This window comes from Zingiber officinale, chromosome 6B (assembly GCF_018446385.1).
Source record: "Zingiber officinale cultivar Zhangliang chromosome 6B, Zo_v1.1, whole genome shotgun sequence".
NCBI classification, from domain to species: domain Eukaryota; kingdom Viridiplantae; phylum Streptophyta; class Magnoliopsida; order Zingiberales; family Zingiberaceae; genus Zingiber; species Zingiber officinale.
In genome coordinates this window covers 123,307,450-123,334,112 of record NC_055996.1, presented here as the reverse complement: position 1 = coordinate 123,334,112, position 26,663 = coordinate 123,307,450, and the positions used below count along the sequence as shown (strand labels likewise).

Here is a 26,663-nt window from a genome sequence, read left to right as displayed (position 1 = left end):
ATTCCAGCTCTCCAATTCTAAATTATCTATATGATAAAACCTACCTCGAAAAGCATTCTTGTCCACATCCTATAACTATTTATTGGTGATTTATATACATATACCTGCTTAGAAGGCCAATTATGAATCATGGACATCATCTCTCCTTTGTCCTTTGCACTGAAATACATGCCACGTGGCCGTCTATACAAACCTCCATAGTTTTCACACACCAAACCCACAGTTGGAGTGTAAACAATTGGAGCAAAGTCCTTTATGTTGTCAATGAGAGCCTGAAGAGAGAAGAATATCAATAGTTTCACAGAATTCTCTATAAACATCATTAAAACATCTAAGAGGTATTGTAACTCAACAAGCCCACCCTGTAGTATAGTGTCTCATTTCTATCATGCAGTCTATTCAGTATCCGCCACTTTGCTAGAGATACAGTAGTTTCTTTTTCACCTCTGGTATTATGCTCCAGCGAATGATATGCGTCCACTGAGAAAGAGAAGGTAAGAACCCAGAAGAAATATTAAAGCGAAAGAATATATAGAAGAAAATCAGAAACAAGTCACAGACAACACATACATAAAATGGGTGAGTGAAATTTGCACATGATAGATGTGAAATAAAGCATTCAGATGCATGAAGATAACCATGATGGTTAGCAATTTGGGATAAATAATATGTGTAGGTTTCTCAATTTAGTTAAGCTTGATATATGTGGTATTATTCTATAAAAGAAAATAAGAAATGTTATTCTTCTCAATTTAAAATAGTGAGAAATTAAGGATTTCAGTCTCAAGGATAAACTTACTCTAGTCCATTGGTTCACAATGAGAAAAGTAAAGTACTTTATTACAAGTGCAATAAAGGCTGCATTGGAGTTCAATCCATTTGCCATTATAGTTTCAATAATTAAGAAAATGAATTTATAGTATTTAAAAAAAAAAAAAGACAAACGTCAATTGTAATGTGGTTCTTATCCATACTGGAGAAAACTTCTCTTACTAACTAATAGCCAAAAAGACTAAGGTCATGTTTGGTTGGATAAACATTTCCACTATCCATTTTGGAAAAATAGAAACCAAAGAATCTAAAACTTATTTGTATTGCTAATTAATATTGAAATTAGTGTTCTTTTCTTTTCAATTTCACTAGAAATTTAAAAACACAATGGCAACCCATCTTCCATTAATCAACCTGGAAAGCTTTGGCTTTTGGTTTCCAGTTTAACTGGTCGAACATGCCAATCTAGTCCAGTTTTTCATAACACTGCTATATGATAGCTTCATCTGGTATCTAAACTACAATATATCTGAAATTTCATATTGCATGTACACAAATAAGGCTTAGTATTGACAAAATATACAATAGATTATTTATACTAGAAGCATGTCCCAGTTCTAGATAAATTTATTGATAAAACAGTCATCTAAAAGTAAAAAAGAAAGACCAAATGAAGAGAGTCCAGATTAGTAAAAGTTTCCAGTCAAAGCAATAGAAAACATCAGTTTAATACGGATATCTTTCAATAGTTTAGAAATATTATCGTACTAGCCCTAATTATGTTGCATTGCAACAAGTTGTTCAGGAAGGTAGAATAAGTTAATCAGTTTTTCATAAATGTTGAACTTAGAAAACTTGCTGCATTATGCAGAAAAGACACTTATTGAATTGCATTTTACAGCAATTATCTTAAAGATTTTCAAAGAACAAAATATTATATAAAAGAAATGTTGCATAATATATATCATAAGTAACTCATGCATACATAAACATTCTAAGTACATAATAAAAGGTGTTAGGCTTCAATTAGTTCAACAGAATTAGCTTTATTAGCCTCAAGAAGTTTACGTAAACACATACATGATTAGGTAGACAAACAAATGAGCAATAGTTTTAAATCAGGAAATCTCTGATGCAGAAGGTATGCACAGACCTGACAAAGTATGTTTACACAATTTAGGCAACCAAAATAAGCTATATGAAATGTAAAGCAAAAACTGTTATGTGCAGAAATACATGTATAATGAACAGCAAAATCTCCAAATAATTGAACATGCCCAGGCTACAAAAGATTCCTTTGACTCACTAAAACGTTGATGTTGTTGCTCAAATGATATAACTCGAGGAGGAAGAAGACCACGAAGCCCAAGACGATCTCTTTCAGTCAAAGGAAAAGCAGTATCCTGAACCAAAATAAGTTTCAAATAAGATGAGGGCAATGTGTTGCGTAAAGATCATTTCAATTCCATTGTCAAAATGCATGGAACTTTAGCAAAGAGACACTGTAAAAGGAAAAAATATCATTTTTCCAATTTTTTTAGTGCATAAAGACATTGAACTGCTTAGAAGTACCAAAGAAAAATAAAAGTTTGTAGTACATCATGGTAAAAACAACAAAAATTAACACCCAAATCAATGGTATCTTATGATATTTCGAAAAGGTATCTAAGTCAATAAACTAGGAATGAAATATATATTGAGAAAAAACAGCACTTGAGTAAAGAGACATTGTAAAAGGAAATTCCATACTTCACATTTCTCAATGCATCAACATTGAACTGCTTTGAAGGATGATAGAAAAAGTTAATTGTGAATATATCATCGTGGAAATGACAAAGTTAGCACTGAGATCGACAGTCTGTTAAAGATATTGCACAAAAGAATGTCAATGAACCAGGAATGAGATATAAATAAAAAATATACATCCTTGAGAGAAAATTCAATTGTGTGCCACTGAGGCTCAACTGGATTTCTTTGTGATTTAACTAGTTCGTTGCAAATGATAGATAAATCAGCATTTATAATCTCTTCAAATACTATAATCCCCACAAAAACCGCAGGCCCCAATTCAACAGTCTCATTAATCCTTAACCTGCTAACGTAAAGCTGTTTCATGATCTCTGACAAACAAAATGTCCCACAAACCAGGAAGGGAGAACAAAAAAAATAGATGGTTTTCCTGAGAAAAGGAGGAGTTTCATAAGCCTAACGATCCATCCCATCCAAAAGAGATCTCCAAGAAATCAGAAACAGGGTCTCATAGGAGGAGCCGGAGGCCGACCGTACCTTATTGAACCATGGATCATGGAGTATGTCGGTGCCCCGCTTGCTGACGATGCAGGGACCGGGGATCGACATCCGCCGGGCCTGGCGTAGGCTCCAGGCCACTCGCGCGAGCTTCCACATTCCGATCCTTCAACGACGGATCTCCGCGGCCTCCTCCCTCCCCCTTTCCTTCTTTGACCTCTCCGATGAGTGACGAGCGCCGTTTTGCGGTATTTATTTGCATAAAAAAATAGCATTTTTCCATGTGCAAGTAGCGGATCAGGTTTAGCTAGAGACTTCCTGGTAGATTAACGCTATTCGCCAATAATAGAAGTTGTTTACAACGGTCCGCGAGGCATCATACGCAGGGAATAGAATTGATTCGGAGAATTGAACGAGGACATAAACGTGGGCGTTCCTAATTGGTGGGATCAGCAAGGATGCTTTAGAAAATAACGGTGCCCAGACGGGGCGCATCGTATCACGGCCATTGGTCAACTTTAAGCGTACGACTCGTCGTCCATCGTCGATTTGGACGGTGGATATCGACGGCAGGAGACGAGATGGTCTGCTGCATCGCGGACATAGCGAAAGAGCAAATACAGCGACGAATTCGGCCCCGATTCTCTGCATTCTATGATTCTTTTGGTAGTTTTTTGAAGAAAAATTTGACTTTTTTTTGTGGAAAAGGAAAAGAAAAAGGGAGAAAAAAATCGTTGTTGATTTTGTGGATGGGTTGTTTAATAATTAATGCGATTGGATTGATAAAGTAGACGTACAACTACTACAATAGTGTCCATTTTGCTAATTCGTTTTCCTTTTTCTTTTGTTTTTTTATTATTTGATGGTTGAATTGTGGTTTCATGAAAATTTGGTAGGTCTGTTCTGTCTTTAGGATGCACTGACCATGACAATTTTTTCCATATTTAATTTTTGCCCAAAGATTCGTTGTTGCATTATTATCATATTATGCAACTTGTTAATGAAAATTCCCCTATTATTATGATGCTGATACCCAACTTTGTATATCGTGCGGCAGTAAAGGGGAAGCGGATCTTCTGGACCAGGAATTCCTGGTCCACCCCTGGACCACAAAGTAAGTATAAAACTCTCTCTCACGTGCTTTGCACGTGCACGCGCAACACCAAAAAAAACTCTACCTCTTCCAACTCCAACTCCAGCGTCGCCTACCTCCCTCCAGCGCCGCTTCCCTCCCGTGCCTCCCTCGTCGCCTGCGGACTCCCTCCAGCGCCCTAGCCTCTCGAACTCTCCTCGCTCCAGCGTCGCCTCCCTCCAGCTACCTCCACCGTCGCTTGTGAAGATCTATGAGACTCGACCTATCAAGAACAACATGTACGACATGGGCTTTGACCACTGCTTTGGGTTGTGGTTCATGGCACGGTGGCTTAAGCCAGATCTGATGATAGAAAGTGGTGCTTTCAAGGGCCACTCTACTTGGGTTCTGCGGCAGGCAATGCCAGAGACGTGGATAATATCACTATCGCCTCGCCACCCAGAGAAGTATCTGAAGAAGGGACCAGCATATGTTGATAAGAATTGCACTTACTTTGCCGGAAAGGAGTTTGTGGACTTTAGCAGTGTTACTGGGGGAGCGTTTTGATGAAGCGTGGGATTTTTGACCTGAATCTGGTTCTTGTGTTCTTTGATGATCACCAGAATGAATTGAAAAGGTATAGAAATTTCTCTCTGATTCTCAAACTTAAAAAAGTATGATACAGTCTTTGATATTCAATAACACAATTTATTTTAGGCTATACAGTTTTATATTATGGGATATTTGTTCTTTTTGTTTTCTGGTGCTTCAAAGGATTCTTGTGTGCCATTAATTTAGTTAGCCAAGCACTGATAAATAGCTACTGATGTTTCTGATTGGAATTTGATGAAATTTTCTGACAATCTCCGTGTATTTCTTTGACTAGTTTGTTAGCATCTAGTTGTTCATTTTCATAGTTGATCAGTGGTAAAAGTCGGAACCGTGTTGTCTTTTGCTGTACTATACTAATATCAATCAGAAGGATCAAATGTTTGAGTGGTCAATGCTCCTCTTTTGCAGACTGAGATGAAAAAGATGAAAATGGAATTCTAAGACTGGGTTTGTTAATCCATGTTTTTTTGCTTATGCTCAATTGCTAAATCACAAATCTGCATCCTAAAACTTGAATTGTTGTCAATTGCAATTATTTTCTTTTGTGAAATTTTGATGCCGTCCAATAACTCATTATGTCATCTGTGATGGTGTATCAATTGGCTGCAAAAGTCGTGACTATTGTGTTGCAGTTTGTTCTTTTTTTGCATCAAAGTTTAAATAACCTTATATCTTTTCTTCATCGATTATCTCCACGTAGGAAGGTATAAGCATTGAAGATAATCCACTTTGTTTAATTTAGGAGGTGGACATAGCTGCTTCATCGAGAGTGATGAAGCAAGGATCAGGATGAAAAGGAAAAGGTTCTGGGAGCAAGCTGTGGACAGAGATGAACTTTGTGGAAATGGTGAAGAATGGTGGGGTGTGCGGGGCTATATGCGAGACAATTTCAACCATAGCAACAAGGCAATCTCCTATGAAGAACATTTTCAAAACAGCAGGTTTGTGGAGTCGGTATTGGATGTTTACTGAGAACTCCCTCCTTTTGCTGGTCCTTCACTTACTCACCAACACAAGGTGCGACCCTGCCCGTGCCTCTGATCAAATTATCGAAGATGGAAGATTTGGCTTGTTCCAAAGGCTTGGCCTAGCAAAACTTGAAACGTCAGTTTTTAATGGATATACACAAATGGTGTATGTTCAAGTGTCTGCCTCAGCCTCTTAAATCACATGCAGAGCTTTTAGAATCAGAATCGCTTTCCATTTGTGTTCTGCACAAGGAGATTGAACTAGTTTGTTCTGTTGTTTTTCATATTTCCTTCACGTTTCTTGACTGTTCTTTGTACATAGCTTTTTTTTCAGCTTATTTCAAGTTGACCTATGCAAGCTTGGCTCACCATTAGTAAATCAAAATTGATCCTCACGACTGGATTTGAAGCTATAAACGTTATCAGAACTTTAGTGAACTTGCATTGATGATTTTATCTAGAAGTTGTTCGCAGGGGCAATTCGATAATCTTGTTCCAATCAAATTGAATCAACCATGCAAGAGAAACCATTCAACTTAATGAAAGCACACTTCTAATACCAATGCATACGAGATGACAAGATAATACCTACTACAGCAACTACCAACACTGTCCACGAACTAGCAAGTAAACTAGAGGTTTCACTCCACTCTGGTAAATCACAAAATAAAGACAAGACTAAACAGATATCTTTCAGTTTCTGTGAGCCAGTTGCAACTAGTTTGGTCTGCATGTTTTGTTAGTTTCTGCTCTTGGATTTCTCCATGGCCCTCGGAGCTGCACCAAAATTTACTCAGTTAGGAAACAGGATACGAACTGTTGCGAATTCTATCAGGTACAAGATCTGGTCAACCACAGGCTAACAGTAGGGCTTATCAGCTTAGATTAATTATTGACAATTACGCATACTTCAGAGATATTGTAGGGGTAAAAAAACTAAGCTTGTATGTTATCAACCAATCCGAATTTGTTTGATAATTAATGATTGCTGATTAAGAAACAGAGGACGAAATGGAAACATATACCAATACCAATTGCATCTGAACCTTTCATGATCCTCAACGTTCTGCATGAATCAGTAAACATGCCGCAACACCAACTACAAAGAATTAGTACTAGTTGAAGTAGAGAATAGTTCCAATCCTGAATCCAATTGGAATATAAGATTGTCAAAATAAATCGCAAAAAAAAGAATGCGATAAATCAATTTGATGCAGTTTCGGCACAAAGGCCAGAAATGCATGGAATCTAAAACCATAGGAGACTCTTCTCTTCTATTCCCATTTGACATTGAAATCAAATGACCGATAGTTTTTTCCACCTAACTGACTAGTGAAGATTCGCATAGAATAGATTTAGCAGATCAATTCATGGCACTTAACAGATCCTGCTAATATATTGTTGTTACAGATTAACTGCACAAAACACTAATAAATAGAGAAATGAAAAGAACATTATCACATTTGTGTTTAATTTTCATTCTCAGTGCATCTTCGACAACATTAATGTTAATGAGCAGTGTTAATACCAATTACCAAGATATAGCATGTATACTCACCATAGATCAAGATAGCTTACCAATAGTAAAGCAAGTAAACATCTTCTCAAGAGTCAGTGAGAGTTCCTTATAGTTGGAATACATTTTGAGGTCAACTTTTCTGAGATATGGAGCTCCATCCATGCTGACCTTGACATAGAGGCATTCCGTCCCTTGTTTCACTTCATCATCCTCCTTCTTCTTGGTCGGGTTTGTGACCATTGTGTTCTTTCTATAACTTCGGATCGGTGGCCATCCAACCACTTGTGCCCTGCCACATATAACTAGTTATCCCTGATGTAGTAGCTTCTTGTTCATAACCATTTAGAGATGCGCCATCATGAATGATCTCATAGTTCACAAGACAAATGATAAACCAAAAATACAAAGTATTCAACATCTAGCAAAAGAAACGGGAGGTTGCCGGAGGCCGCTGGAGGTGGAGGACGGGAGGTTGCTGGAGGTCCCCGAGGTCGGCGATGCTGGCTGGAGGCGGCGCTGGAGGTCGGCGATGCTGGATGGAGGCAGCGTAGAGGAAGGCGGCACTAGATGTCGAGACGCTAGGGCTTTTGTGCGGAGGCGGCGCTGGAGGTCGACGCTGGAGATGGCGCTATACTTGCTGGAGGTCGGCGCTGTAGACGCCGCTAGAGGGAGTTCGCAGGCGACGATGGAGGCACGGGAAGGAAGCGGCGCTGGAGGGAGGTAGGCGACGCTGGAGTTGGAGTTGGAAGAGATAGGGTTTTTTTTGGGTGTTGCGCGTGCACGTGCAAAGCACGTGAGAGAAAGTTTTATACTTACTTTGTGGTCCAGGGGTGGACCAGGAATTCCTGGTCCAGGAGATCCGCCCCCCAGTAAAGGATTGTTTTAGTTTCGTATTCGTGCGTGCTACTAAAATGGAAACGTGCCAGAAAAACATATCAACTTCACCGAAACGACTAAGGACTTAACTTAATCAAACTGTACAGAATATGTGCCTGTTCCCGTATTATATTGTGCCCATCAAGGGATTATCTATTGGATTTAAATAATAATAATAATAACCAAATATGTGAGAATTTAAAAGTAATAATAATAAATATAAAATGTTGAAATAAGGACTTATTAAATGTATCTGAAATATTTTAGCATTAAAGACTAGGATTTAAAGTTTTAAAATGTTATTTTAAGGGTAGAGTAAGCATGAACATGAAAATTCTATAGGACCATAGATTAGCTAGACTTGTGAACGTCATGCTATGTTAGGCTGCGGGTATATATATATATATATACCCGTAGCCTAATATATTTTAATCGACACCAATATCCAAACTAGAGTGTTCTTGGCTTAGCATAAGGTTGACTTGTGTAAATTTATGATGCAAATTTAACTTCAAATACATTAAGTAGAAAGGGAAATCAATGAAGTACTCGTATAAAAAATAAATAAATAAATAAATAATGAGATAATCATATAAATTGGAAGTTCCACTTTATCCTTACCGCAATATCAAGTGAAATATTGAAATTTTTTTTTTTTGGTCTACAATACCTTTGGAGCCTTACTTCAATGTATATAATGAAAATGTACATTGTCTTTAAGAATTTATTCGGTGCAATAATTAGCCTATCCAAACATAAGAGGATACTTTACATCAAACTTTGAAAAGAGTAGTTATACTGGTAGGATGTCAGTTGGTTAAAAGTTAATAGACTTATTACAATGAATAAAGGATCAATTCTCGACGGACACATTCTAAAAACAAAAAATCCTCTCATCTCATAACCGACTTGATAGTCGAGGGCAGAGCAAAACGACGAGATAGGATTTAATCTTTACCTAAAACAAGGTATATATGCTGACGTATAATTGCATGAGTTTTAGTCTTTCGTAGAAGGCACATGACAACCTAATCTAGCCAAAAGGTTGGATGCAAAACCAAGCGCACACATCCTCCAAAAAAGAAGTCAACTCGACATACAATAGTGAGCATGTGCTTGACCTAAGGTAGTGTGCCAATTATGACCAGCCCAGACCAAGTCATGGGGAGAATGACCCATCATCTAATTTCAGACCTAGTTGTGCCCAAGTTATGCCCAATAGGTCGGCCTGCCTAGCCGAGTACAACAAAAGACTTATATCAGCACTTTATACAATAGATTACTATCATATATGAAAAATAAATTAGGATCTTTTCAGAATCAAATTTTTATCTTAGAATCCAAGTGCGAAACAGAAATTTGGCAAGTTGACACTGCGTGTAAATTTAATGTTCATGTCAAAAGATGTTTCAAAAAATACAATTAATATGGATCTGAGACATCTACAATGTAGGCATTGAAAGACAACTTCTCATGTAGGTACTAGAAGATAAATTCTCAGCTACCTTAAGCATTGGATTGCACAAGCATAGATCCCAGTTTCTGCAGAAGAAAAGGTACGGTAAGTAGTGGATGATTAATTAAGATAAAAGTTGAGATGACATTTAAATCATTTACTTGCACAGATTCCTTGACTTCTTCAATTTTATGCAGCAACAGATCACCGGACACAACACCCCTAGCCTCAGAAAATGCATGTCTTGGTGAAGCCTTGACCTGCAATATTTTTCAGTTGATTTCCAGAGTCTGAATTTATTAAAATGCAAATTTATTATAAGTATTTGCTTATGACAACAAAAATGAACGCCGGAGTTGTATAATATTAATGTTTCATTAATGCAATTTTTCTAACTCCGACAAAAAATATTAGGGCATACCATAAATTTTGGATTTAACACTAATCCTTCTAAAGCATTTCCCTTCTCTTTTTCAGAAACAAAACTGTTATAGAGCCCCTACCTAGAATTAAATGAAAATGGGTAATAAAGATCTGCTCCATAACTTCAGACCTGATGTAAACTAAATCGCATTAACACAACTAAAGTCAGGTCTGAAGTTAAGGCGGTTTTCAGACCTGATGAAGTCAGGCATTAAGCAAAAATGTTATCATACATGGAAAAAGCACATTGAAGAAAAGTCACAATATTTTAGATTAGCAAATGTGTCAACTAGATATTATAGAAAACAAACCTTCATGCTTGGAGATTTCCATCTGTTTGAATTTGAAACATCAGTCGATCTCATAGTCGGTGTTGACAGTACATCCCCAGAAAATGATGTAAGCTTCCAATTACCAACTTCCTGAATCCTCTTTGTTGCTTCTAGAATAATAACCTAGGGCATACAGAAGACGATACCCATAACAGAGATTACAAATTACAATATTACCAGAGTATCAGGATATTGCAAAAAGACAAAAGGAAAGGTGGACGGGTAAGCTAATTGTTGTTCTACAAAACTTGATTGAAACATGACTGAGCAATTATCCATTTCACACACCAAAAAAAAAATATATGCATCAAATCAAAAGTATAATATACCGGAACAGAATTGACTAGCTAAGAATATGAGATGAAACAACCATAATTGCAGGGTTTCTGCTTAGTAAGAGAAGTTACATAAGAAATTAATCCTTCTTGCTCAGACCCATAGAGGATAATACTATAATATGGCACTTCAAGAAGCCAACCAAATCTGCAAGTTGGGATTCGATTTTCAACATCATATATGACAGCTATGCAACTACAACAGCCTTCAGAAAGAGATTATAACAACCGGAGTGTCATCAAATCTCACATGATAAAGTTCTCCAGGACTAAATAAAAACAGTATTGTTATAACTGAAAAGGATAAGTTCTCTTTTTATCTCTGTGTGAGGTTCTTTTTTTTCTGTGTGAGATAGTTATCTTAGTGCTTCATCAAATTCATTTTAGTTTTTTTATGTGATTTTAGGGTTCAATTTTAGTGTTGCATCACCTGATTATTGAATCCACCATAAGCTAGAAATATGCTGCTCAAAAAGAAAAAAAAATCAGGTTATGGACAAATAAAAAATATAATTCCGAATGGCCATTTGTGTTTGAACATTTTCTACAAGCTTTCGTGCAATCGCCATGTCACATGACTATCAACCATACAAATTTTCAAGAGCAATGTGACAGACAAAATTATCAATATTTGACTATGTCCATGAACATTTATGCCATCACTTACTGCAGCAAGACTTCAACTCATCCAATTCTGTCTCAGAAGTAGGACATGTAGTGCAATGTAACTATGTAAGATAATATTAGCATGGAAATATCTTGTTTTTATAAGATCTTATTCTAATGCAAATGCACAGTAGTAAGGGGCATTTGCAGTGAAGAATTCACACCACCTATAATTCATTGAATTCCCTTATCCATGCAGTAAATGCAAACCTATGATCATTTGGACAGCATATTTCTCTAACCCGAAAATCAAGCATTCGCTGCAACACTGATTTTCCAATTATTCATAACCTCAAACCAAGAAAACATGTTACCAAAATTAGATCATCCTCACCAACACATTAAATTTGTAAAACAATTGAATTTGAAGAAAAGAAACAATTCTGCTTCAGCACTAGCAACAAGAGAGCCTATCTTATTCAATATCCTCACTATAAATCGTGGTCATGCATCTCTCAAAGAAATCTAAAAGACATACATTTTCCTCTTTTTTTCTCAAAGGGAATATATCCTTTATTTTGCGACAACAGAACTAGAAATCTTTATACATGCATATAAAAAAAGTGCTCCAAAGGTACTATTAGAAGCTTTTAGGCATAGGACTATGCTGGAACAATTGCTAATTTAAACTGAATTAAATAGAGAAAAAAAATAAATGATGTGTATCTTCATCCAATTTGCAAGAAAATAAATGATGTTTAGTTTCACACATCATCAATTTTCACTTCTATATAATCCTGTAGAGTCAGGCAAAATACCTTTCTTAGTAGTCTTGGGTTGGAAACACCTTGAAACTGCAGTTCACCCACAGGTGCAGCTTTTCCATGAGTTATACATTCAATCCTAAAAGTATGTACTCCATAAATAGATTGCAAGCAACCTGGAAGCATTAAGAAACTTTTGTCAACTGATAATCTTCGGCACTTTCTTTCCCTTTTGAAAGCAACTTTGGAACTTGCCCATATAGTTTTACATGCATACACAGCATAAAAGTTTATAAAGAATGACAAGTTACTTAGAGACTGTGAAGAAGTGCAGAGGAGAAAAGATTCATTGTATTTGCCTTTACTTGCTAATTCATTACGTTAGCAATCTCAACAATTCCATAAATCATTAGCTAGTGAAATACCATTTAACACCCAATTTGTGGAATATAAAACACCATCTAACACCCAATTTCATACAAGCAAAGCTAGACATGCAATTGATATCTTCATGCAGAACCTATAATGTCAAAGATCAATGGAACAAAAAATTTAATATTGGGGATATCTCTCACAAAATAACTTCCCTATTTCCCACAAGCAAGCAACAGCTAGGAAAAGAAAGAGGGTAAGGAAAAAATGACTATAAGGAAAAGAATCGTGAATTATTTATCATAAGTGATGCATATATCAATAAGACTCAGACATAGTATCCAAACTAAACCCGTAACACATATAACTATTGAGTCCTATAATTCTTAACACTCGCCTTCAAGAGGGAGCATACATGTATATATACAATAAATTGTTTATATTATTATTAGTACTACTACTACTACTGGATATGTCTCGCTTGTTACACAAAATGAAAAAAAACTTACAGAAGAAAAAAAAAAGTTGACAAATGCATTGACAAGGATAAAGATGATTCAATGGTTCAGTAGCAATTGAGGGACAGTATAATACTCACAGTTAAAGTGAGTAAAAATATTCAAAAAAGTATCTTCAAAGGACAAAGTTGATGATGATCTTCAAACATTTGATCTACTCTTCTTCCTTAATTCTCCCTCAAATTGAAGATACTACTGAATTATGATGTTTGCACGGATAAAATGACAAGTTAAATATTGCAGAGTGAAGAGTTTTAAAATGTATCAGTAAGACAAGGAATTGCAGCACTAGAAACAAAGTAAAATACAATATTACTATGAGGGATGTGGATGTTAGAAAGAAAACCAATTAAAGTTCCAACACATACTTGAAAGAGAGGATATTGGAAGAAGACAAAGACTAGTCACTAGTGTATCTTTTCAAAGTTATCAACAAAGATGAACTTTTGCACATAAAACTAAGGTTATAACTCATACTGTGTCAGGCAGCACAATCAAAATGCATCATTCCAATAAATTAATGTAGCTCGATACTACTTGGTACAGCTAATCTCTTATATGTTCTTGTGTCAATCATGTCATGCCAACACTCAACACATCCTTTGGATTATTACAACATATGTCAAGACTCAAGATGAATAAAATAATATTTGTTATTCTTGGACCTTGTGTTCATACAATATAATGTCAAAACTGTATCATTGGCCATTGGGGAGGGAACATAAAGTCCAAACTTAGGTATAGGTGCCTTCTCTTATTTTTCTTCTTCATCTCTTTCCTCCTTTCATCTATAATCTAACACCAACACGATCCGTCAAAATATTGGCACAGTATAAAAAAAGTAACATTCCAGTCAAAGACTAAATCTTTGGCACAACTTTAAATTTTGAACTTGGGTTAGGATTCCATTATATTTCTTGAGAAGGGAGAAATGTCAAGAGGAGACTGAGTTTTTTGGTGATTTTAATTTGAGAGAGAAGTCATCAAAAGAGATACCAACATTTAGAGAAGAGAGATGTTAAAAGACACACACAAGAACTAGTGTCTCTTAAATCATGCACTCAACAAAAATGGAGAATGTGAGATAAATCTAGCGACTTGAGACAATGAGGAGAAACAGAAGGAAGATACTGGGCACTTCAAAAAACTTTCTTTAAGATCTTTCATCATTCGATCAAATCTCCCTTTCTTCCAATTAATATCAATTTTTATTGTTAAGCAAATATTGTTTTTTAGAAAACAAAATGATTGTTGCTTCAACAATATCTTTTGTTATTATTATTATTTTTAGAAAATTAGATCTAAGCTAGGCCACTTGGTTAGGACCTAGATTTTCTGTGTGGAGATCTAGAGTGCAACTTGATAGATTAATAGACCGCTGGTTGTTTGTCATAGTGATAGATGCAAAGCAAAGGATGATAGGCAACAATCTTGTTTGAGGCAATGAGGATGCGAAGGAGCTTAGGAATATGGTGATGGATTGGATGAAGGTAAAATCGCCCTAGATAAAAGAGTTATAATGATCAATCATGTGGACATTAATGTGGAGACTCATTGACAATGTTAATCCCATGGAATTTTGATTTTGATAATAATGATCAAGCATTGAAAACCTAATTAGGTTAAACTAGTGGTTGAAAGAGTACACAATTTCTTTTAGATCCAACATAATAAGGAAGATCATATCAAAAGAAGAGGAAAAAGGGCTTATCATCATTGCTTCCAATTTCCATCTTATGCTTCATTCAAGTTCTGAGAAAGACCTCTCCACCCAGGTATGAGGAAAAAGGGCTTTCATTGTTCAAGCAAGTTCTAAGTTTCTTTGTTGACGAATTTCCACTAGAGAACTCATCACCGGAACCTAGTTGTGAATACTAGAGATCTAATTGCAAATGACATTTTATATAAGGTGTGAAGTATACATTTACATTGATAAATAATAACCACAAATAAACAAAACTACATGAATATCAAAGACTAACAATTTTCCTTATTACTCAACATGCTATCACAATGGCAATACCTATCACCAATTCCTCCTTTGGGCTAAGTGAGTGTTGACATGTTTGTGTGAATACAAAAACAACAAACTCTTTCCCTTTGCAAGCACCTCCTCTATGCGAAGCCATCTTGGCACCCTCATCCATATGAGACATCGACAAAACACTACATGCTGGCAATGATTCTTTCACAATTGTATTTCTTCACATAGTTTGTCCCTAATCGAACCTATAAAGATGATCTTAAAGGCACTTCTATTCCACAACCCTGTCATATGATCATTTAACCTCTTAGCAAACAAAGTTTCTTTTGAGTTTTGCCACTGAATTAACTTCTGAAGAGGCTCGTTGCAATGAAAGAGGTCACTAGTGGAATTGCAAAGGTTGTATCAATTGACAAAGCAAGCACAAATGTACCATTGTAAACATTTTAGGTACGTTAGTACATCTACCATTTTCTTCATGGCTACCATTAGAAAAGTTGACAACTTGGCAATTGCCAGTCGACTAGATATGATTCCGATCAATTAGTTGTCATCAAGCTACTTTGGATAAAAATGTCTGATGGTTCTATAGGCCTCAAATTTGAGCCGAATAAGCATCATTTTACTCCTAGGATTCTCCTAAGTCTGTTCACAAACTACTAGTTTTGGGTGTTGCAATTGTGTAGAATAAGTTTAGGCTGCTCGATTTCTTTTTTATCGCAAAAGATAAGCAAGTTCTTGATAGAAAGATCGACACATAAAGTATAAAACAAGGACCTAATATGCAGAATAAAACACTGAAAGCACAAATAACACAAAATGCTAGGTTCATTCATAATGAGATAATCAATTTAATAAATTTCCTCCAAAATCATTGATAAAATGAGATAAGTGATCAGCACCTCTACATGCTCACGATTCCTTTCTAAAGAATTGCATATTTAATCATATTATGATTCTTCTAAAGAGCTAGAGAGATTGTCGTGATAGTTGATATAAGACAATTAGAAGGGGAGCATTGGCACAATAGTAAAGTTGTTGCAGTGTGACCTAGAGGTTACAGGTTTGAGTCTCAGAAATAGTCTCTTTATAAGGAAAGACGGTGTATAATAGACCCTTCACAGGACCTCACAAGATCTATATTGGCGGGAGCTTTGTGCATCGGGCTGCCCTTTGTTGTATAAGAAAAAGATCCTTATTACTTATAGTTGTGCAATCCAAAATTGGTCAGACCTATAAAAAAGAATTGTATGCAAGAACAATCATAAACTCAACTAGCAAATCTAACTATGGCCCACCAAGGTCTAGGTAACTATAGATCAGGTAGCACCATCTCAATGGATTTTCAAGAGGAAGAAGATGAATTAAACATGGAAGATAATGAGGTGAAATTGAATGTGGTAAGGCAAGTGACATTCTACTAAAACTAGAGCCATAGTGAGCAAAGTTATAGATAAAAAAATTGATAATCTTTATTGAAGAGTGAGGCATATTTATATATAAATTAGGAATCTATCTTAAGAAACTTATATTAACTAATATATATAGATAAAACTCCCCTTAAGTTGGAGCATAGATATTAATCATACCCAACTTGTTACAAAGATGATCAACCCAAACCTCATTTAAATCTTTTGTGAAGATGCCCACTAGTTGTTCTCCAATCTTCACATATCCTGTAGAAATCAAGATTTGTTGAATTTTTTCACAATCAAAATGACAATCAATTTCAATGTGCTTAGTTCGCTCATGAAACACAGAATTTGATGCAATATGAAGAGCAGTTTGGTTATCACACCACAGTTTTGCTGGTACAAAAATTTTATGTCCTACTTCAATCAAGAGTTGATATATCCACATTATCTCACACAGATTGTGTCATAGCCCTATATTCTGACTCGCACTGGATCGTCACACTACGTTTTGCTTTTTATTCTAATCCAAATAGTTCAAACCATTTAGCTTATAATCCGTGATTTTACATCCGTCACAATAAAAGGCTTATTTTCATCCATAACATTTTATCCCAAAGGAAGTCAAATAAGAAAAGAATCCAAAGGAAGATCCAAACCAACAAGTAATGACAAACCCACGTGCGCTTAGGTGTTGCTCACGTTGAGGAAGCAAGGCGACAGGTTTAGGTTCAGGGCAAGGATCGCTAGTGGCCGAGATTGGGTGACGTCGGCGATGATTTTGATGACGCATATCGAGAGAGTGGCAGCGGCGGTTGTCGGGGATAGGGCTAACACGGTGGCTGCTCGACGGTCGGAATCTGAGACAACGACGTCGTGGGAGGAGATCCGACACCCAATGTCGCGGTGGGTCATCACACGAGCGGCCCCGTGCGTGTGAACCGGGGAAGGGGAGGCGCAATAGCGATCAGTCCGGCAACGAGCAACAACTAACTTTGTCCGCATATAGTGGAGGGAAGGAAAGAGTGCTGGCGAGGAGGTCGTGGACGACCGGTGGAGGTGTGTCTGCATGGGCGACAATGAGGCAGTGACGCACCACAGAGATGAAAGTACGTGAAAGGTAGAAGAGCCGGAGATGGAACCCTAATTTCAAAGTGGATCTGATACCATGTTATTTGAGCTAAAAAGAATTGATAATCTTTATTGACGAGTGAGCATATTTTTATACAAACTAGTGTTAGGATCGATGATCGCGGCTAGAGAGGGGGGGTGTGAATAGTCGACCCCAAATCGTTTCGTTTCTTTCTACAAACTAGGGTTAGCGCAGCGGAAATAAAAACAAGAAACGAAGACAAGAAATCAAACCTCAATACGCGTCGATGTAACGAGGTTCAGAGATGAAACTCCTACTCCTCGGCGTGTCCGTAAGGTGGACGAAGCCTATCAATCCGTCGGTGGATGAGTCCCCGGAGAACCGGCTAATATATACTCCTTGTGGGTGGAGAAACCTCGCCATAATAACTCTTGCAATAGCAAGATAGAAGTACACAAAATACAAAGAAGCACAAGACAATATGAATGTAAAACAAACACGCTTGCCTTCTCGTCGACTGGTTGAAGCAGCAACTTCACGAGACGCCTACAACAGCAGGAACCCAGTCGAAGAAGCTCACACGAAGCTTCGGAACTCAACAAAGCTCAAGAGCACAGCAGCAGCTCAGTAGGAAGAAGAGCAAGAAGAAAAATGAGAGAAGTAGAGGCTCGATCTCCTTTTATAACCTGCAGAAGACAGCGAAGAAGACTAGCCGTTGTGTCGCAACGGCTAGGACCTGGACCGATCAGGCTCCACCCTAATCGGTCCAGAGCCTCTCTGATCGGTCATGGGGACCGATCAGGCCCTATGCTGATAGGTCCCCAGACCGATCATCACACTTAGCAGAGAGTTGCCCAACTCTCTGATCGTCTCCTGATCGGTCTGTGGACCGATCAGGGTGCATGTGGATCGGTCTGTGGACCGATCAGGGTGCATGTGGATCGGTCCACAGACCGATCCCCTCCTTTTCTCTTTGCCTTCTGTTCGCTTTCTGATCGGTCTGCAGACCGATGCATACTGTTTGGTTACCGATCGGTCACCGATCAGATACCCAGCGTATCGCTGGATCGATCCACTGATCGATCCAGAGCTTGGTTTTTGCCCAAACCAAGTTCCAAGTCTTCCAAACCAATATCCGGTCAACCTTGACCTATTGGTATCTCATGCTTAGCATCTGGTCACTCCCTTGACCTGCTAAGACTCCCCACCAAGTGTCCGGTCAATCCCTTTGACCCACTTGGACTTTTCTCTTCGTGTCAAGTATCCAGTCACTCCCTTGACCTACTTGACATTCTCAACACCAGATGTCCGATCACCCTTGATCCATCTGGATTTTCCCTTGCCCGGCTTCACTCACCAGGACTTTCACCTAGCTTCACTCACTAGGGTTTTCACCTGGCTTCACTCACCAGGATTTCCAATCTGCCCGGCTTCACTCACCAGGACTTTCCAACTGCCTGGCTTCACTCACCAGGACTTTCCAACTGCCTGGCTTCACTCACCAGGACTTTCCCATTGCCTGGCTTCACTCACCAGGACTTCCACTTTCACCTAGCTTCACTCACTAGGATTTTCACCTGGCTTCACTCACCATGATTTCCCGACTGCCTGGCTTCACTCACCAGGACTTTCCGAACTGCCTGGTTTCACTTACCAGGACTTTCCGAACTGGCTGGTTTCACTTACCAGGACTTTCCGAACTACCTGATTTCACTTAACAGGACTTTCCGAACTGCCTAACATCCCAGTTAGGACTTCCCAGTCAAGTATCTGGTCAACCTTGACCTACTTGACTCTTCTTCATTCAACCTGATCAGACCCTGATCAGTATCTCTCCGCATGGACAACTGCACCTGCATTGTCCATATCTACATGTCTTTCTGTATTGTCAAAAATCGAAACCATGACCAAGGTTTACGCTTGGTCAAGGTCAACCTTGACCTACTGGAAATTGCACCAACAACTAGGAATCTATCTTAAGAAACTAAAATTAGGCTAATTGTCAATTAGCCTAATTGACAGATATATTAACTAATATATACAAATACTATGGTAACTAATATATTATCCATAAAAAAAAACATAAGTGGGAATCTTGGAAAGGGACCTAGCCCCAATCCACATAGAGTGATCTTAAGTGAACCTACATTTCAAGGAAATCACATACACTTGGAGTAAATTGAACTATGGACTAAATCACCATGATGAAGGATGGACTAGGTTCCTTAAATGCAATCTTAAATAATAACATGTGAACATCAGATTACAGTAAGAAATCTAACAGTAAAATAACTTTTATAGTCAGTAATGCACCTTGCTCAATAACAATGCCAATAACTACATGAAGAGGAATGCGTTGCTCAACCTTGATCAACCCTAATAAGGGCAAAATAGATGGTCTGGTGACCTACAATTTTGAAGCAAATGTAATAAACGAAAAATAGAAACAAGTTTAGAATATTATTATGAACAAGATGGCTGACATGGGAAATTAGGCAATTGCAAAATTAGAGGATAGAAATAATTTTATACCTAAGAATTCAAATGGACATGGAATAAATCCTCTATTCTCTAATAGGATAATTAACAAATCAAAGAACTACCTTAAATAATTTACTCTCTTCAACAAAAAGATCTGCCAAAATGAACTTTTACAAATTCTAAAACTTAAAAAATTAAATTCCAAATTCACATCATTTTCCACTACCAAGGAAAATTCACCTCCAGGTGGGTTGTCAGCATCTCCTATTTAGGTGTTCTATCTAGTAAGAAAGAAGTTGTAGCTACACCAGTTGCATTTTATGTTTTCTATTTTGTTCCTCCCAATGAATAAAGACTAATTGCACCTTAAGTTTCTTTTTAATCCTTAAGGAATGAATCTTTGACTTTTCCCCCTTTTGGTCACCCCTTCCTGATTAAGGAACATTGCAACTCATCACAAGGCAAAAATGCTCTCTATAGCTCTACCATCATAGCATATGAAAATGATAGTGCCAAGAAAGATAAGAGTGTAATCACCAAAACTAAAGGAATCTAAACCATGACAAAGTTAGCACATAGGGATGGAGGCTATAATGTTTGTTCGTGAGACGGCAAAACCTCTAATTTGAAAATTAGAGGGGGCAGGGTACAGATAATATTGATGGCGATGAAGATATTAAACGTAGTTATTATTATTATTAATCTGAAATCATGTTAGTAGATTAATCAGTTAAGTACAATATGTATCATATTGGATAATCTAGCATCATATTATAAGATTAGCATGCGATATAATTAAGGGGAATTATTGTTCATCTCACTAGGTAACTCCCTTCAACGTAAATATGAATTATTGATCAATAAAAAGACATTAGTAATACACTTTCCAGTTTTATCACTTTACAATTGTCCATAACATCATGACACTTAACACTTCTTCTCAAGTTGGTTTGAATATATTATAGAAATAACAGCTTGTTACTACTGTTCATTCCAACTTGATCCATTTGTATTAGAATCAGCTGCGTTTGTTAAATAACTAAGAGAGTTGATTGTGATAAGTATTGGACCAAATCCCAATCAAACTCTAAACTAAATCCAAGAAGGCATCATAGTTTATTATTTGCTAAGATAATTGGACCAAATCTAGGTAATCCTTGTATCAGATGCAATAATGATATCATCATTCAATAATTTCCTCTTTCTAAATCAGATGAGGCCGACCTGAATAATTAGAGAGTGGGATACCTAAGGAAAGCCTATTTTGCAAGTAGATCTGCAAGGAGGACAACTTAGATTTGCAGGGAAGCAGAATTGCAGGGAGCAGATTTCTTGCTAACATTGTCACCTATGACCATTAATAGGGGATCGAGTTGAAAGAACGTACCTCCTTGAAGTCCCACATGTTGCTGAAAGGCACGACGTTTACTAGGGCAACAAGGGATTTGGATTGTTGCATGATCAATGGAGGAGATGAGGAGTGAGAGGGGCTTCAATCTGTCAAGACAGAGTGGGCTCTTAGGCTATCCGTTGTTGTTACTTTGGCATCTGTAGACCTGGTGCAAGGTGAGGAGAGCTCCTGATGGATATTTAGTTGATTCAATCCTTTGTAGTCATCCATGTGAAGTGGTTGAAAATAAAAGGCACAGAGAAAGGTACTTCGAGGAAAAAAATCTTTCTATTGGAAGCTACAAGATGCAGATTTGGTGTAGGCGAAGAGGAGCTGATGTGGAAAATTCTGGAGAAGTGTGGAGCGCCAAGTTGCAAAAGAGACCACATTAGGATCAATTGTGAGTTCATTTCAGACCTACAGAGAATAAGTTTCTAACACTCAGTCATGGTGGAGGCAGCAACTCTAGGGAAAGATGAAGGAGAGATTGTTTCAGTGCTGCCCTGGAAGAGGAAGGGTTGGAGAGAGATGGTGAGTTTGGAGGCAGCCGAGGTAGTGATGGCAAGGAGAGGGCGGGAGAACCTCCTTGGTTCATTGTTTTAATACTAAGAACAGGTGTAGGCATTGTGCCAAGGTTGTGAACTTAAAGGGGCAACCAACAATGTCTGATCTGACTATGAGGATTCTAATGCTCATTGAAGACAAGTATTGTCATTTATGGAGGAGTGTGTTCCTTAACAAAGACCACAACAGTAAGTCAGAGAGATGAGGACTCCAAGGATATAAGGGAAGTTGAAGAGATGCATGAAGTTTATAAGTTTTGTATGAATGGGGAAGAGGTACACATGAGAAGTACCTTGTGTATTGGTTGCAAGAAAGAGGGATGAAATAATAAACTGAATCAAGAATGTGACTCTGAGATGCAACATAAAAAAACTCAATGCATCAGAACAAAATATTGTTACGATTCTTACGAAGATGGTTAATATGGAGGAATTAAGATATCTTTTGAAGGACTGACCAATAAAAAATTGAAAATTTATTCAAGCAGACAAATAATCCTGTACTTAAAGGACTCGATTGAACTTGAATAAATCTCCCATTCTACAATTTGACAATTACCAAATCAAACCACTATCACAAAAAACTTACTCTCTTAAACAAAAGGATTTACCAAAATAAATTTCTTCAAAATCTAAAAATTAAAAAAATAGTTTGCAGCAAGTACCTTGTAGACTATTTCATCCGATGTGATATAAAGTCTACGTGAAGCAATATCCTTCTGGAGCACATATCTTCTGACAGGAAGGTACAAGAGCATAACAATACCAACTCCACAGGCCAAAACAAGCAACAGCGATATTAGGACCCATACAACTGTATCATACTGCACGTGGTTTCTAGAAAGCTCCTCAAAGGAGGCTGCATATATCACCTTTCCAGATGTTTCTTCTTCATCACCGACCTCGGATACAGGATCTTCCAATAAAAGTTCATCAGATTCACTTCTTCCATGAAAACCAATAGCATGGCCAGACAACATCCCTATGATTTCTTAGAAGTAAGTCACCAAGCACATGTTCATGTCCTAGAAGATAAAATGAAATTTTATAGTTTGACTTTACTCTTTTGATAGTTAACAACAAAGAGATACAGTGTTCCTACTTGATAAAGGTATACCTAACAATCATGTCAGTAGTCAAGACAATGCTTATTTCAAAATCTGGATGCAAAAAAAGATAGTAACACGTTACGAAGGTCATAAAAGGAGAACGATAAAAAAAACACAAGAAAGATATCTGAACTGAAGGTAGTACTTTCTAGTTATAAAGCCTCTCTTGTCATCAACAAATAGAGTACAAAAGTGGAATAAGGTAGCAAAAATCGAACCACCACATTGTAGATTCATTAAACAAACTGCATAAAGTGGGAAAAAAAATCCAAAATAGATTCTCATTGAAGGAAACAACTATTCGACATTTTAATTTTACTGTAAGCATTAGCTAGAATATACAATAATGTCAAAACTTCACAACTTCCTTATAATTAAGAATGCTCTGGGTAGTGAGATAGTGAGATGGTCAAGTGTCCATCTAGACTTGGACATAATATTTTTATTTTATTTTATTTTTAATTGCTAATGCATACCTAACTACAATCATATTCCTCACTTACGGACATTGAAATATCAAACACCATAATATAGTAATTACAGGCTAACTCAGGAACTTTCTAAATATATTAAGAAAATTTGAAGTGCTGTACGCATTTCCATGAAGTAGTAACTACAGGTGCAATATCTTCTTAGTTAGCTTTCTTCGTACAGAAGCATCCACTAAGCTAAATAATTTGATATATTAAAACGCAAATTATCAGTCCAATCAACGCAATCATAAAAATGCGCCTAACGAAATTCATATGAGTCTCCAGACTCCATGCAGTAAAAAATAAAAAAGTGATCACAAACCGACTTCTTGAGCTTTCAGCGATAAACGTGATCTTGAGAAAAGAAAACTCCAGATACTGAATAAGAAGAGAAATTTGAATGAAGAAACTCTCGGAGCCAAACGTACGAATCCATGCTAATCAATCACGCTAATAATCAGATACGGGAAAAAGCAAGAAATATTTACCCTCTCGAATTGAAGAACGAGGAAGACGAGAAGAGATTTGGATGGAGGAGGATTCGTCGGACACTCGGACCCCGAACTTTCCCTCTCGCGATCTCTGCAGGTCCAGGCGGAACGGTAGGTTGGTAACAGGCCGGTAGCAACCCACCAACGTCGGCTTAGCCGTCGGCTTCGGACTAATTGGGCTGAGATGTATTTGAATTTACAGCCCATTTCTCTAGAAACTGTCTCGTTAATTTTTTTCTTTAAAAAAAAAGTAATTTGTTAATGAAAGTGGTCAAATTCCAATATCGGATTTATATATTATTGATTTTATATTTGTTTGATTTTTCTGGCTTTTTTTTAATTGGCACGGGATATTCAATTTTTGTCAGCTAATTATGTAAGTAACTGATCCGATTTCATTAAAAAAAAAATGTATGACAATCAGTAGGACTGTAAATGAACTCAGCGTTCGTGAATAAGTTTGGTATTCGGCTTGGTAAGAACTTGTTTATGTTCGTTCAATATACATAAGATTAATTAAACAAACAAGCTTGAACAGCTCGTTAAGCTAAACAAACAAGCTTGAACACTTATGTGTTCAGCTTGTTAATGTTTGTGAACAATGTTCGTGAATAATGTTCGTGAACAACGTTGATGAACAATGTTGACGAACTATATTCATTAATAAAACTCTTTTCAATATGCTAAATAAATAATAAAATAAAATAAAATAAAATAAATTTAAATTATCAAGCTCAATAACCAATCAAACAACTAAAAGTTTCAAACAATCAAATAAGCTTGAATTGAGAGTTTGATAACATCTAAATGAACCAAGCTCAAACCAAGCTTAAGTCAAGCTTGAACCAAGCTTGAATTGAGAGCTTGATAACATCTAAACGAACCAAGCTCAAGCCAAGCTTCAAACAAACTCAAGCTCATATAAAATAAACCAAGTCAAACTTAAGCACTCATTTCAAAAGCTTAGTTCATTTTAAGCTCGGCTCGGCTCGGCTTGGTTACCTTATCAAACAAGCTTTAACACCCTAAAGTTCGACTTGGCTCGACTTGTTTACAGCCCTAACAATCAGAGTAATAATTATTACTAGTCATCATATATACTTGTTGCATATATAATATGATACATAAATACATATAAATTTTATAGGAATAAATAATACATTTAATTTTAACTAAAATATCGCTCATAAATTAAATAAGGGTACATCAGACAAATACAATAATATAATGTAAGGATGGCATTTGAAAATCTCACTACCAAGTCCAAAATTCCTTTTTCGAATATGTCATATATGTCATAAATTAGCGGAAGGGATATATATAGAGAGAGAGTGTTGTGAAAAGAAGGGGGCAATACCTCTCAACCTTTCTGAACCGCGGAAGAAGAGGAAGAGAGAAAAGAAATCGCGCGGAACAACAAGACAAAGACGCACAAAAGAGAGCAAACACCAGGAAGGAGAAGAAGAAGAGAAAGAAAAAGAGTTACCGTGGTTCGGCGACTTGCCTACTCCACAAAACGGCCGAAGCTTTATTAGAATTCTCTTCTACATAAGAGAATCACATCTAATGATTCTTGTGTTTTCTGATCTATAATGGGTTTACAATGATCCCTATAAATACTGCTAAACCCCCAGACCCGGTAAAAACGTAACAGAATTTGTTATGAAAAACATAACAAAATTCTGTTATATAAAATCTTAACAGAATTTTATTACGAAAAATCTTAATAGATTTTTCTTCCATGACATCCCTTCATCCAAATATGAGCCACTCGTCAACAATCTCCACCTTGGCGAATATTCACCCCTTCGAAGAATATGAATATCTGGACAAACTCCACCGGATCTCTGGGTCCAGGCTTCCTTCCTCTAGCATCTAGAGATATGGATCAAGTTCAAGCAATGCTTAAACTTCTTGTGGTCACTGGCTTTGTCGGCATATCTGCAGCATTGTCTGCAGTGTGAACCTTCTCAAGTTGAATTTCCCGGAAGCAATCAACTCTCGATCTTGTGAAACCTCACATCAATGTGTTTGGTTCTCGCATGATACACTGATTCTTCGCCAAATAGATAGCACTCGACTATCGCATAACAACTTGACTCCACCTTCCTGAACACCCAGTTCTCCGACCAACCCTGTAAGCCATAAAGCTTCCTTCACTGCTTCAGCTGCTGCCATGTACTCGGATTCCGTAGTAGACAATGCAACAATAGATTGTATCATAGATTTCCAACAAATAGGTCCTCCTGTCATAGTGAACACGTATCCTGTAGTAAACCTCCTGTTATCTAAATCTCCTGCATAGTCTGCATCTACGTATCCAGCAACTAAAGGATCTTCCGGTTGTCTACTGAACATGATGTCATAATTAGTTGTATTTCTCAAGTATCTGAAAATCCATTTCACTGCATCCCAATGTGGTCGACCAGATTTGAGAGAAACTTGCTTACCATACTAATCGCTTGCGCAAATCTGATCTCGTGCAAACCATGGCATACATCGGACAACCAATTGCACTGGCATAAGGAACCTTTGACATCTCTTGGATCTCGCCATCCGTCTTTGGACACTGTGTACTGGATAACTTGAAGTGATGCGCCGGTGTGCTCACCGACTTTGCATTCTTCATGTTGAACCTATCCAACACCTTCTCCACATAGCTACGTTGAGACAACCATAATCTCCCTGCAACTCTATTCCTGTGAATCTCCATCCCAAGAATCTTCTTGGCCTCTCCCAAATCTTTCATGTCAAATTCCTTGCTCAGTAGCCTCTTCAATTTGTCAACCTCTCTCA

General features: G+C 37.2%; 3 protein-coding genes and 1 pseudogene across 3 annotated transcripts in view; 1 reads left to right on the top strand and 3 right to left on the bottom strand.

The window, feature by feature from the left end:
* The window catches only part of LOC121989327 (NAD-dependent malic enzyme 59 kDa isoform, mitochondrial-like), a 32,186-nt gene extending 28,911 nt beyond the window's left edge, over positions 1 to 3,275 (bottom strand). The window contains exons 1-4 of the mRNA XM_042543307.1: positions 3,058 to 3,275; positions 2,078 to 2,174; positions 362 to 480; positions 105 to 272 (exon numbers count right to left, since the gene is read on the bottom strand). Coding sequence (XP_042399241.1) covers positions 105 to 272; positions 362 to 480; positions 2,078 to 2,174; positions 3,058 to 3,177 — 504 coding nt within the window. The 5' untranslated portion in view covers positions 3,178 to 3,275. The remainder of the gene's footprint in view (positions 1 to 104; positions 273 to 361; positions 481 to 2,077; positions 2,175 to 3,057) is intronic.
* An 899-nt stretch (positions 3,276 to 4,174) lies between these two features.
* On the top strand, positions 4,175 to 6,533 carry LOC121991485 (annotated as a pseudogene).
* Positions 6,207 to 8,207, bottom strand: LOC121991484 (auxin-responsive protein IAA19-like). Its single transcript, XM_042545481.1, has 4 exons — positions 8,204 to 8,207; positions 7,632 to 8,034; positions 7,249 to 7,478; positions 6,207 to 6,813 (listed from the first exon to the last, which is right to left on the bottom strand). Exons 1-4 carry the CDS (start codon positions 8,205 to 8,207, stop codon positions 6,770 to 6,772), a joined length of 681 nt encoding a protein of 226 aa, XP_042401415.1. The 3' UTR covers positions 6,207 to 6,769.
* A 1,169-nt stretch (positions 8,208 to 9,376) lies between these two features.
* LOC121989326 lies at positions 9,377 to 24,013 on the bottom strand. Its single transcript, XM_042543306.1, has 9 exons — positions 23,865 to 24,013; positions 23,699 to 23,754; positions 22,460 to 22,776; positions 19,674 to 19,767; positions 16,445 to 16,531; positions 12,036 to 12,157; positions 10,256 to 10,399; positions 9,683 to 9,781; positions 9,377 to 9,607 (listed from the first exon to the last, which is right to left on the bottom strand). The coding sequence occupies exons 3-9, from the start codon at positions 22,772 to 22,774 to the stop codon at positions 9,572 to 9,574; spliced, it is 897 nt and encodes a 298-aa protein (XP_042399240.1). The 5' UTR covers positions 22,775 to 22,776; positions 23,699 to 23,754; positions 23,865 to 24,013; the 3' UTR covers positions 9,377 to 9,571.
* Between the last annotated feature and the right edge of the window lie 2,650 nt (positions 24,014 to 26,663).